The sequence below is a fragment of the Panicum hallii genome, chromosome 1 (assembly GCF_002211085.1).
Source record: "Panicum hallii strain FIL2 chromosome 1, PHallii_v3.1, whole genome shotgun sequence".
Taxonomy (NCBI): Eukaryota; Viridiplantae; Streptophyta; class Magnoliopsida; order Poales; family Poaceae; genus Panicum; species Panicum hallii.
In genome coordinates, this window is record NC_038042.1 from 57,984,401 (window position 1) to 57,996,414 (window position 12,014).

Below are 12,014 nucleotides of genomic sequence, written 5' to 3' on the forward strand. Positions count from 1 at the left end.
TTCTTTGCGGTGGATAACGGCATCGCGGGGTCTCCTACCTGGCCACCTCTTCAAGCACTTCTTGCGGCGAGCAGAGGGTCGCAGGCGGCCATCACCAACGACACGCGTGTTCCATCGCAGAGAGACAGACGCAATCATGGCTTGGATTATGTCAATGGGTCGATCAGGCATCATTTCTGAATTCTGATCCCCATCGCAACCTGTAAGATTGGATTTGCAGCAGGCTTAGAAACGTTTTTGTGGGTTGGAGGAAGAACCGCACGCGCAAGCTCCGCACCTCGTGATCGAACTCCAGAAAACGAGACAATTTCCAGCGAATTCCTGGCAAACTTCTCGTGAAATCGCCTTTTATTAGGATCGGTGAAATGAGCGCGTGCAATCCAGGACGCCAGTGTGTGGTGTGGAACGAGCAGGTCCAGGCCAACTCGATTCACGTTGGAATTGCAGGTGGGACTGTGGGAGCGGCTGCGGCGGCCGGCGGCGTACGTGTCCACTCAATCAGCGACTCCGCGCCGTCGCTTCTGCTGCTGCCGTCCAACCGGGAACACGGCCGCCGGCCTCACAGCCGTCCCCGTTGTCCGCGTCGATCTGTCTGTCGCGGTGCCCGGCTGGCCTTGTTTCCATCTCGCGTAAAAAGATATCCTTGGTCGTGCGCCAAATTGCATGCACGCTAAAAAAGTACCGCCAAGGCTTCGGCTTCGATTCCGTGTTCCGCCGCCGCCGCCGCACCTAGCGTCCAAAACCACCCCGGCCCCACTACCAACGGCTCAGATGGGCCTGTAACCCCATTCGCCTAATCGCAGCCGTCCATCTGTCAAGAGCACCTCGACTAAACCCCACCACCCCCCACCTCGTCCTCTTCGGCTCTTCCTCTCGCGCCCCCAATCAACAATCACCCCGGTCCCAAATCCATCGAAAACCGCAGGATTTAACCCCGGGAATCAGCCCAAAATTAGAGGAAATATATCTGCTTGGAGCGACCCGATCCGCCACTCGCGCGTGAACCCTAGGATAATGGGGGAGGCGGCGGCGGCGGACGAGCTGCTGCATCGAAGGATAGAGTTCCACGCCGCCACCAGGCACCATCCGCCGTCGGCGGCGGCTGTGGCCATGCCGGGAGGGTTTCGGATGGAGAGGAGTCTCTTCGCGGGCGCTGATAAGCGCGTGGCGGCGGCGCGGGATGGGCCGGAGGGCAGGGTGTTCGAGAATGGGGAGAGCAGCGGGGGCGAGTTCGAGCTCAGAGCCGCGAGATTCTACCTGCGGAGAATCGTGAGTGTGCAATTCGTGATTTTTGTTGCGATCTCGCAGTTGGTTTCTGTTCACTAGTCGAGCTGCATTCTGGAGGGGTTTTAGTTGGATGATGAATCCTCATTTTTTGCGAAGTTTCCCATTTGTTCAGGAAGCTGCAGCTTTTTGAACGTTGCCTCGGCCCTAGGGGGTGATGGTTTGCCCTTTGTGCTCTAGATTTCCTGTAATTTTTGTTTTGGATTTTGGCACCACATGAATCAAAATTTGGAATCGTCTCGCCAAAAAGAAAAGAAAGAATTTTGGAGTCACGGGCGCCAAAAGTTTTGTACCGTCGTTTTGCATTTGAAACTCGGCTCTCTTTTGTCGCTTCCGTTTCGGCTATGGCCATTCAATTCAACGTCATGCAAGTTAATTCACTGAGTTGGGCTGGTGTATGCAACGCAGGGTGCTGGCTTGCACAATCTCGGCAATACATGCTACCTCAACTCGGTTCTGCAATGCTTGACGTATACCGAGCCATTCGTGGCCTACTTGCAGAGCAGCAAGCACAGATCCTCATGTAAGTTTGCTGCCACTCAAAACCAGACCATAGACATTCCTCATGTCGATGGTTGGGTGCAAAACTCATGCAGAGGCTAGAAGAAAGCTATTCTTATCTAAAAAGACATTCCTCATGTCTGCACTAGTGTTGCCTGCAGATGTACAAAGTGAAGCGGCCATTATTGTTGCTCTTGAGTATTCTGTATTTTCAGATAAAATATGTATTATCCCTTATTTACACTAGTTTTTGGGGTACATATATGCACTGATTAATGCCTATGATGACCTGTTGATGATCAATATATCATGTATTCTTTACTGCCTCCTTATTCATCAGAGCCATGTAGACAGTGGTATACTGCAATATAGGCAGTTTGCCCCTCTTGGGGTTTTCTTTCGGCAAGAGCTAGACTTTCTGAGGATGCAAATTTTGTCTCAGTTATTACTTTTAATTTATCTTTTTTGACTTTTTATAGGTCGGACTGCTGGATTCTGTGCATTATGTGGTCTCCAAAACCATGTTAGCTCTGCTCTACGGTCAACTGGGAAAATTCTGACACCAGTGCAGTTTGTCAAGAACTTAAGATGTATCCTCTCATGGGCTATAACCTAACTGAGCAGTTCTTGTTCTTTTATCTTTTATATTTTAAAGTATGAAAACCCATCTACATTCATTTAAACGTAGATAGTGCAATCCTTAACTGCAAGGCAGACATTTCTCGTAGTTTTCGTAACTCTAGGCAGGAAGATGCTCATGAGCTAATGGTTAGCTTGCTTGAATCAATGCACAAATGCTGTTTACCATCTGGTATACCAAGTGAGTCTCCAAGCGCTTATGAGAAAAGTCTAGTTCACAGAATATTTGGTGGCCGTTTAATAAGTCAGGTACATTGTGTGAATTGCATAATTACCTTCGTACGAGTAATATCAAATGAAGCTATATTCATCATATGATCAATGGGTGATGTATGCATATACATTGCAGGTGAGATGTACAAGGTGCTCACATTGTTCAAACAAATTTGATCCTTTCCTGGATCTCAGTCTTGAAATAGGCAATGCTGCCACATTGATGAAAGCACTTTACAATTTTACCGAGGAGGAGCTATTAGATGGTGGGGAAAAGCACTACAGCTGCCAGCAGTGCAAGCAGAAAGTTGCGGCAAAGAAAAGGTTTCTTATTGATAAGGCTCCTTCTGTGTTGATAATTCATCTGAAACGCTTTAGTCCTTTCAACCCTCTTCAAAAGATCGACAAAAAGGTGGATTTTCAAACAACTTTAAACTTGAAGCCATTTGTCAGCAATTCAGAAGTGAGTTACTATTTTTTGGAAATTACCAGTGTAATAGCTTTTCATATTTTGTATTTCTGTTAGTGAGCTTTTCATATTGCTCGCACTTTATATGTGTAGGGTACAGATTTGAAATATAGCCTTTATGGTGTTTTGGTTCATGCCGGTTGGAATACACAGTCAGGTCACTATTATTGCTTTGTTCGGACATCCAGTGGTCTATGGCACAATCTTGATGATAACCAGGTTGGAGTTCTGATCCTTCTAGATTTAACCTATTTGACTTGTTGTTGATCCATGCTGTGGTTTTTATACTGTTTTTACCAGTGGCACCTCATGCATCTTTGTTCTTTCGTCCTCCCAGATCTCTCATCTTTATTCGTCCTCTGCATACCTCCATCAACAATATTTGTCTTGTCATTAAAGAAAAAGGAAAAAATATGTCACATGATTTATATACTTCAGTGGTGAAGTTTATTCCTTATGTCTATGCAACAATATTTCTCTAGAACTTGTCTGATTATAATTTAGCCTATCCATATAGTAGTTCCATGCTGCGCTTGTGTCCATGGTTTTGCCTCATTGCTTAATGTATGTATATTGTTTGTTTTACTATATACGTCAGAGAGCTAGTTTCGTTGCACTATTTTGTATAAGGGCCTCTGTTTGAAGAATTTTGGACTGTTGGTGGGTGACTTCGGAAGGGAATTGTCTGTATGGACATAACAGGGAGTGTTGGTGAGATTTTTGCTCAGCTTAGCACTGTTGTTGTTCCCAATGATAATTGTTGGTGTGCTTAAGTTATCTCAGTACCTTCTAATGTACACCAGGGGCATTATTCTTTTTTTTCTTTACTTTAAGCTATTTGTCCGTTCTGTTGATTGTTCATTGATACCTAGGTTCGCCAAGTCCGTGAGGCAGATGTACTAAGGCAGAAAGCATACATGTTATTTTATGTACGTGACGAAGTAAGGAGCTCTGTAATTCATAAAGGTAATGGTGCTGCCAGTTTGTCAGAAAAGGAAATGATATCCAAGAAGATTGCATGTATGAATGGTGCAATTCGAAGTGGTTTAGTGGAAAAAACTTTGTATTTTCCCTCAATGTCCAAAGAAGATATGAAGTTGCAGAAGCATGACCCAGATAATGGTCAGCCCAGTGATATTACTGCCACTTCACAAGACCAGTGTTCAAATGAGCATAGCACCACTGAAGTTATCAATGCTTTAACATCCAAAAACAATGAACCGGAAGAGAAAGCCCCACATGCACTCCCAGATAGTGTTGATACCTTGTCCACCAAAGCAGAGCAAATAACACTAGTTGTTCAGAGGGAGATAATATCTCCAGGACAGCCTGATGTTTGTATTCTTGAGATGAAGTCACAGAAGCTGAACCCAGATAATGGTGAGTCCAACAATATTAGCGCCAGTTCTCAGGAACAGTGTTCAAATGAACACGGAAACACTGAAGTTACTAAAGATTCAACATCCCAAAACAATGAGCCAGTACAGAAAGCCTCATGCTCACATCTTGCCGGTACTGCTACATTCTCCACCAAACCAGAGCAAACTGCACTAGCTAATCAAAGGGAGACAACGTCTACAGCACAGCCTAATGTTTGTATTATCTGCGATGCAAGCTCTGATCAGAAGGTATATGAGAAGCCATTACAGGAATTGCAACTAGAACCTGATGGTGCACTACCTGATTCAGGCAAAGACTTCCCTGCTTCTGCACTGCCTGATGCTTGTAGTCTATGTGATGCAAGCTCTGATCAGAAGGCATATGAGAATCCATTGCAGGATTTACAAATAGAACCTGATGGTGCACTCATTGATTCAGGCAAATACAACCCTGCTTCTGTGTTTCAATCATGCAATGGTGCTGATGGGTTATTGAGGGCAAACGAGCAGGCTAATGAACCTCGAACTGATGCATTTTGCAAACCAACTCCTAATAGTGATGCAACAATTATTACACCAGTCGTCCTGACTGAGGTAACCCTGTGATGTTTCTGTTTGTGCTGCTTTTTCGCTTTTGGCATACTTTTGAGTTTTCAGTATTTTATATTTACTTTATTGCTTTTTCTTGTGATATGGTAGGATACTGCTGTTTCTGATGATACAATAACGGGCAATGACGATTCAACCAATGGTAATGAAGCTAAAGGGACAGAGCCTGTTAAGCAATATGATGGACTAGTTGTGGTGAAGGATCTTTCTGCGGAAACAATTGATGATAAAGTAACAGCAGAGGAGCAGGTAAATCTTGAAGGGCCTGCCAATCACACTTTTTCCATGCGATGCTATGGTCGAATGTTCAATGGGTGTGCATCTAAACAGATCTGCTGAACACATAGTTTACTTTTGTATCTCTTGCTTCTGCAGACTGCTGTGCAGAACAATACACTGGGGGATGGGCAGTCTATGGTTAAGGAAGTCTCTCTTATGGAAACTGGCCATAAAACAGGCCATATGGCAGATGCAGAGTACCAGGTATGGAAGCACTGGTTTCCTCCCTTTTATCTCTGGTTGTTTATATGGAGCAGTGTGCATGCTGTTGCCCATGTAACAATAATTATGGCATGCATTCATGCTGCTCTATTTCATGATAAAAGGAGTTTTTGTTGATATTATTATGTGTTTTATTTTGTTAAATACTTGGCATACCTCTGTGCAGTATAACTCGCTGGATACTGGAGGTGTCAACTCTGAGAAAAAAATCTGTTCTGAATCCTCTGCGCATGTAGCTAGCTCCGAAGATTATGTGCAGGTGATGTGCTCTGAAAACTTTGTGCAGGTGGAAGATAAGGGTCCATGCCATGGCAGTCTGCATAAAAACATTAAAATCAAGTCAAAGAAGCATGTGAATTATCCAGTTGTCAACTTTTATTTTGGGTCCAAACAACTGTTGTTGGCGTCACTGAGACCACGCAAGAAAAGGAAACACAAGAGAGCTAGAAGGCGTTCAACATCAGATGTAAACCCTGAAAGTATTGCCAATGATCAGCAGACATCAACATCTAAAACAGTTGTTACTAGTGTCATATCGTGTAAATCCCATAGACCAAAACGCTCTCGTGACACTGCAAGTTCTGAAGATGCTATCCACATGTATAACAAGAAACAAAATCTTGGAAACTCATGTGCTGCTGAATTTGCCATGGATAAGAAGGGCAGCAAGGATGCAACTCATGCTGGTGCTGAGCTAGGAAGCTCATTCCCGAGCTCTGCGTCAAATCCTGATTCAGGAAAATGTGGGGATATGGATAAGAGAGGATCCTGGAATTTTAATCTCCTCACAAGGGGTTTGAGAGGTTAGTGTGCACCTCTTCCCTGACTATCACGTGCAGCCTCACTGAATTGTACATACCTTTTTTTTTCACTTATCCTACCATCAACAATATATCTTATCATTCTTTTTATTGCAGTTCCACGATGGGATGATGACGACATACAAAATACCAAGGCAGCAGAGCTGCAATATTCGAGTTCCACCAGCATTGGCTATGTTTTAGATGAATGGTAAGTTAAATGTACTAGTAGTTACCATTGAGTCTCGTGATTCATGTCATTTCGATGATGATGCATGAGTTCTCGTGTCATACTAACATTCATGAGATCATGAGACTGGTTCTGGACACTTTTATCTCACCCACCAGCTGGAGCAGGCTGGCTCCTTGCTCTAAGTTCAGTAGGTTTAAAAATTTCAGAATATGCTGATGTAGCATGGTTCTGCTTTTCAAAGTGGCTATGGTCCATGATATGGATGATTATAAACCCCGTATTATGTTGGACACTTTTATCTTCCCCAATTATAGTTATGTTATTCATTGAGGTTCAAATGTTTTCCTGTAGATTCTTTTATTGTAAGACTATTTCCATGAAACACACATGTCATCTCATTCGCAGGGACGAGGAGTATGACCGCCGGAGGAGGAAGAAGGTGAGGAAACCAAAGCGAGACTTCAGTGGACCGAACCCTTTCCAAGAGATTGAAAACATCAGATCACGGCAGCGGAGGAGATTGCAAACTGACCAGGCCAGGTCTGGGCACCAGCCTCTAAGGATATGACACGTTGTAGAAGCAGATCGCTGTTGTGTCCATCAGTTTTTAAACGGATTTTCTTCTTTGTATTTTTTTTTCAAGATTTCTGATATGTATTATGTAGAGTTTGGACAGATCAATGGACCTTGTATTTGTTGTCAATCGATCCATGGAGAAATGAAATGACAACTTTTTGTTCTGTTCCAATTCTGCCAGCTTACGTATTTTCATCTCTGTTTACTCCAAGGAATGAAGGAATTGTACTCTGCCATGTGTGGTACTAGCATGCATGGAGAGCTTTCCGCTCGTGTTCGTACTGATGTTTCGCATCGACGACACGATCTAGTCCGCAGGCAAACTGTATGTAGCATCCAGATGCGTTGCATATACGAGCCAAATCGATTGGAAATTTGAAAGTCTCCCTTTGGATATGCGAGGTTAGCTGAGCATTGTAAATGAGCTGTTGGTGCATGCGTACAAGTGTTCATCAAGGTCAAGGGAAACGTGCCGTCTGCCGTTCTGAAACCGAAATATGCTGGCTCATTCAGTCATCCCGCTACGGAGTCCATGAGGGGGATAAAAGCATGTAGAATGCAGGTGTGCTTTACATCATTACATGTAAGCTTGTGAATCTGCCTCACTACTCTTGTCTAGCTACTTTAATACGAGCACGTATTAGTACTCATACATTTCTTAAAATTTGGATGGACTAAAATTAAATACTAATATTTAGCATATTTAGCGCTCATATCTTTCATAAAGTTCTTAAGTTTTAGTTACGGGTGGTAACGGATCATGATCCTAGTAGTGTCTTCGCAATCCAACTTGATCTTTATATATTTTTAGCTCAAAATTGTATAAGATTAGAGTATGGTCCTTTAGTTGTCTAGGCTAAATTTTAAGCCCTTTACCATTTCTAGTCTTGGCTAAAGTTTAGTCCACCCTGTTAGCACTCCTATTTGGATGGGTTAGTGTTAAACTTTACCCCTTTGGAGCAATATTTTAAATAGCGGGCTATAGAATTTAGCGGCAGGGTCAAAAAACGATATTAGCGCTGCTATAGCCCGCTATAGCGTGCTTTTTCTACTACAGTAGGTATAGTAGCAGCTTCACGAAACCGCTATAACACTGCTATAAACGCTATTTTAAACATTGCGAAATATTAGCACTCCAATCCAAACACTCCCTCTAGCCGCTGGTAAGCAGCTGCACAGCACGCTGTTGCACATCCGAGAAGAAGACAAATCACATGTAGAATGCTGGGGGCTTAGAGAGTTGAGAGGACGGAGGAGCAATTTAAGGTGGCTCACGCGTTCCCTCTGACAGTTGGAGCAAAGAGCGCGCGCACCCAACCACCACTCTTTCCTGGCCTGGGGCCTCCGTCCCCGCCATCAGATCCAGCGTAACTCCTCCATCATTCGCTCCCTGTCCCTGCTCTCTCGACTCGCATCTCGCGCCACTCTGGTCTTAAGCCTTCCCTTCTTTTTGGACAGGGGATTTCAGATCGAATCCCCTCGCATACTTTGGACGCGAGGTTAAAAAGAAAAGGAGATTGAGTTCATTCAGTTGGGGAAAAAATGATACATGGGTACCGTTACCAAATATGTAAAGCGGCAATTCAAACCACCGAAGGCGGCGTCCAGCACCGACATGCACGGCGACGCCGATGAGATTGTCGGAGCCAACGGGATTGGGAATTCGAAGGACCCCGGCGGCGACGTCGGCGACGGCAGTTGGTGGCGCTGTAAATGAACACTCATACTTGTGCTTCTCTATACGCGCAATTTATACGGAAAAACCTACCATCCATCGCCTACCATCATTCACAGCCGCAAATGGCTCGGCGACCAACCTTTTGAATTCCGAGGGCGTCAAAGGCCATGCAGCATAAACCCCCGCCTTTCCTCCATGATTGCCGCCCACTATAAATACGCGCACCACGACCGAGTCCTCGATCAATCCCAGACGGACACATCGGATCCTCCCCAAGAACACTTCCCGAATCGTCAGAGGCCGCCTCCAATGGCAGTGGAGGGTGGGAGCACGGCGCCGGCGTTGCCGCTGCCACCGCGCCTCTCGGCCTCGTCGCCCCCCACCGTCGGGACGCTCCTCACCAGGGCCTCCGCGGCTGGCGCGCCCCGCGCCCGCGAGTGCTCCTCGCCGCGGTCGCTGCTGTCGCGCATCCTCCACAGGGGCCGCGGCGGCGGCGGCAGCGGGTTCGGGTGCCGCCTGCGCCTCCTCCCGCGGTACTGCACCAGCGGCGCGGCGGCCAAGGAGCACGTCGCCACCGCGAGGGAGGATGTAAGGGAGGAACCGAGGGAGGCGGCGGCCCTGCCCAATGTGGTGAGAGGCCAGCCGGCGCCTCGCGAGTCCCCTCGGAATTCTCTTGGTACTTGCTCGTGTCCATGGTGCTCGGTGCTAGCTCCTGGCATTGCCCCTTCGTGTCGCCAACGTTCCATGACCATGCGGTGATGACGACGCTCGTGGCGTGCAGGGAAGAAGGCCACGATGGCGGAGGAGCATGCGCTGCCAGCGAGCCTGGGGCTGGGCGCGAGCCTGGTGCTGCTGCTGTCCAAGAGCGCCGCGGAGCTGAGCAGGATGGCCGAGCTGCGCGCCCAGATGGAGCGGCTCATGCTGGACGTCAGGGCCGACGTGCGGAGCTGCAACGGCCGCCCCAGCGGGTCCGATGGTCACACCGACAGCGCCAGTGTCGTCAAGGGGCCCTTTATCCGCGCCGGCGACGAGGACGGCGCCTTGTCCCTGTCCGATTGTTCGCGCACGGCCGCCCCGGCGAGCCGCGGGACGAGCGAGAACGCAGGGCGCCGCGACATGGACCGGATGGAAGCTGAGCTTGAGGCGGAGCTGTCGCGCTTGCAGCAAGCATCGGACGATGAGGAACGCGCGAGTCCTCGGCGCGATCGTGAACTCGAGGTACTATTGTGCAGTTAGAACTGTGTGTTTCATTCCCTTCGTGCTCTGTTCTGATCGATCGTCGCAATTGCAGACGAAGGCCAAGAGCAGTGCCTCTTCGAGGAGCCGGTCGGCGATCTGCTCCGACTCCGACAATGATGGTGTCAACGACGACGGAGAGACGAACAGCGACAGAGACAGCGACGGAAACCAAGGCAACGGCAACGAAGAAGAGGAGGAGGAGTCCGAGCGCGACGCTGAGAGTAACGGGAAGAGCCCGCCTCACGGCGGCGTGTCGGCCCGCGAGCTGGAGCGGAGGCTGCACGAGCTCCTGCAGTCGCGGCACGAGGCGCGGATCGCGGAGCTGGAGTCGGCGCTGGAGCGCGCGCGGAGGAAGCTCCGGGAGACGGAGCGCGAGGCGTGCCGGTGGCGCGACACCGCCAAGCTCGCCACCCGCTTCACGGACGAGTCGCGGCTCAGGTAGAAGAGAGAATGGCAGGAAGAACCCGCCCCATCGCGCACGGATCCATCTGCTAATTATGCGACCTCACCGATCCGATCCCATGATGTCGCTTCTCTCGTTCACAACGCATCTCGCGTGGAACTCACTCTTGATCACGCATGAAACTAGATGAAACTTTCTTCGTCAATGTTGGTTTCGTTCGCAAATCATTAAACCATCAAGCGATTCAATCCGTATTCGAAACGGAACAGAGAATCGACTCACCACTAGGATCACGAGCAAACGACATGGCTGTTCCGAACCTGACACGGCTGCGAGACCGTATCACCGAGTAGGGCAACCGGTACAAAGCGAAGGCGATATAAAAGGCAAAGGCCACCCTTTGATTCTTTCCATCGATCGAACAAGATCAAGCGTACGTTCAAGCTTGTAGCCAAACCAAACAAGCAGCGCAAGGCCAACAAAGTACGTAGTCATGGCGATCAGGGCGGGGGCGAAGCTTCCCCCGGCGCTCCTCATCTCGTGCCTCGCCGTCCTGTCGCTGCTCCTGCCGTGCACAGCGCGTTCGCGAAACGGCCACCATCGACGGCAGCCGGACGAGCCAGCACCTCAACCTGCGCGGATCGCTGCTGCGCGGCCCGGAGAGCGTCGCCTTCGACGGCGCCGGCGCCGGCCCGTACAGCGGCGTCTCCGACGGCCGCGTGTTGAAGTGGAACGGGCAGGGGCGCGGCTGATCGTCCTACGCGTACAGCCCGGGGTACAGCGCCAAGGCCTGCACCGCGTCAAGGATTCAGCCGGCGGAACTCACCGAGAGCAAGTGCGGCCGGCCTGCGCTTCCACTACGGGTCAGGGGACCTATACATCGCCGACGCGTACAAGGGGCTGATGCGTGTCGGACCAGGCGGCGGCGAGGCGAAGGTGCTGGTCACCGAGGCCGACGGCGTGCCGCTCCGCTTTACCAACGGCGTCGACGCCGACCAAGTCACCGGAGAGGTGTTCTTTACGGACAGTAGCATGAATTATCAACGCTCGCAGCATGAGAAAGTCACAGCCACCGGAGACTCGACGGGCCGCCTCATGAAATTCGACCCAAGAACAAACCGTGTCACGGTATTGCAAGCCGGCATCACATACCCTAACGGCCTCGCAATCAGCGCCGATCGGACACACCTCGTCGTTGCACTTACCGGCCCATGTAAGTTGATGAGGTATTGGATCAAGGGTCCCAAGGCGGGCACGTCGGAACCGCTTGCCAATCTACCAGGCTATCCTGACAATGTAAGGGCCGACGTCAACGACGGTTTCTGGGTGGCACTACATCGTGAGAAGATGGAGCTACCGTTTGGTCCAGACAACCACATGCTCGCCGTGAGGATCAATGCCGATGGACAAGTAGTCCAGGTGATGAGAGGACCCAAGAGCGTGAGGCCTACCGAGGTTGTGGAGAGGGAAGGCGGCAAGCTGTATATGGGCTCGGTGGAATTACCTTATATTGCCGTAGTTAATTTATAG

At 49.0% G+C, this 12,014-nt stretch overlaps 2 protein-coding genes and 1 pseudogene across 2 annotated transcripts; all 3 read left to right on the forward strand.

Annotated features, from left to right (window-relative positions):
• The first annotated feature begins 710 nt into the window (after nucleotides 1–710).
• LOC112887299 (ubiquitin carboxyl-terminal hydrolase 23-like) lies at nucleotides 711–7,328 on the forward strand. The gene is made up of 12 exons (XM_025953442.1): nucleotides 711–1,269; nucleotides 1,693–1,807; nucleotides 2,265–2,375; nucleotides 2,501–2,673; nucleotides 2,774–3,100; nucleotides 3,200–3,325; nucleotides 3,979–5,079; nucleotides 5,185–5,343; nucleotides 5,470–5,577; nucleotides 5,762–6,398; nucleotides 6,513–6,606; nucleotides 6,994–7,328. The coding sequence occupies exons 1-12, from the start codon at nucleotides 1,015–1,017 to the stop codon at nucleotides 7,154–7,156; spliced, it is 3,369 nt and encodes a 1,122-aa protein (XP_025809227.1). The 5' UTR covers nucleotides 711–1,014; the 3' UTR covers nucleotides 7,157–7,328.
• Nucleotides 7,329–9,151: 1,823 nt separating this feature from the next.
• LOC112899077 (protein POLAR LOCALIZATION DURING ASYMMETRIC DIVISION AND REDISTRIBUTION-like) lies at nucleotides 9,152–10,523 on the forward strand. The gene is made up of 3 exons (XM_025967412.1): nucleotides 9,152–9,518; nucleotides 9,624–10,060; nucleotides 10,134–10,523. The coding sequence occupies exons 1-3, from the start codon at nucleotides 9,152–9,154 to the stop codon at nucleotides 10,521–10,523; spliced, it is 1,194 nt and encodes a 397-aa protein (XP_025823197.1).
• A 454-nt stretch (nucleotides 10,524–10,977) lies between these two features.
• On the forward strand, nucleotides 10,978–12,014 carry LOC112899081 (annotated as a pseudogene).

Bases quoted from the DNA above. Each gene is read 5' to 3' on its own strand.
- LOC112899077 (XM_025967412.1), top strand. From the start codon at position 9,152: ATGGCAGTGGAGGGTGGGAGCACGGCGCCGGCGTTGCCGCTGCCACCG. The intron at 9,519-9,623 runs GTACTTGCTCGT...CGTGGCGTGCAG, and splicing joins GTCCCCTCGGAATTCTCTTG to GGAAGAAGGCCACGATGGCG. The intron at 10,061-10,133 runs GTACTATTGTGC...TCGCAATTGCAG, and splicing joins GGCGCGATCGTGAACTCGAG to ACGAAGGCCAAGAGCAGTGC.
- LOC112887299 (XM_025953442.1), top strand. From the start codon at position 1,015: ATGGGGGAGGCGGCGGCGGCGGACGAGCTGCTGCATCGAAGGATAGAG. The intron at 3,101-3,199 runs GTGAGTTACTAT...TTATATGTGTAG, and splicing joins CATTTGTCAGCAATTCAGAA to GGTACAGATTTGAAATATAG. The intron at 5,578-5,761 runs GTATGGAAGCAC...ACCTCTGTGCAG, and splicing joins TGGCAGATGCAGAGTACCAG to TATAACTCGCTGGATACTGG.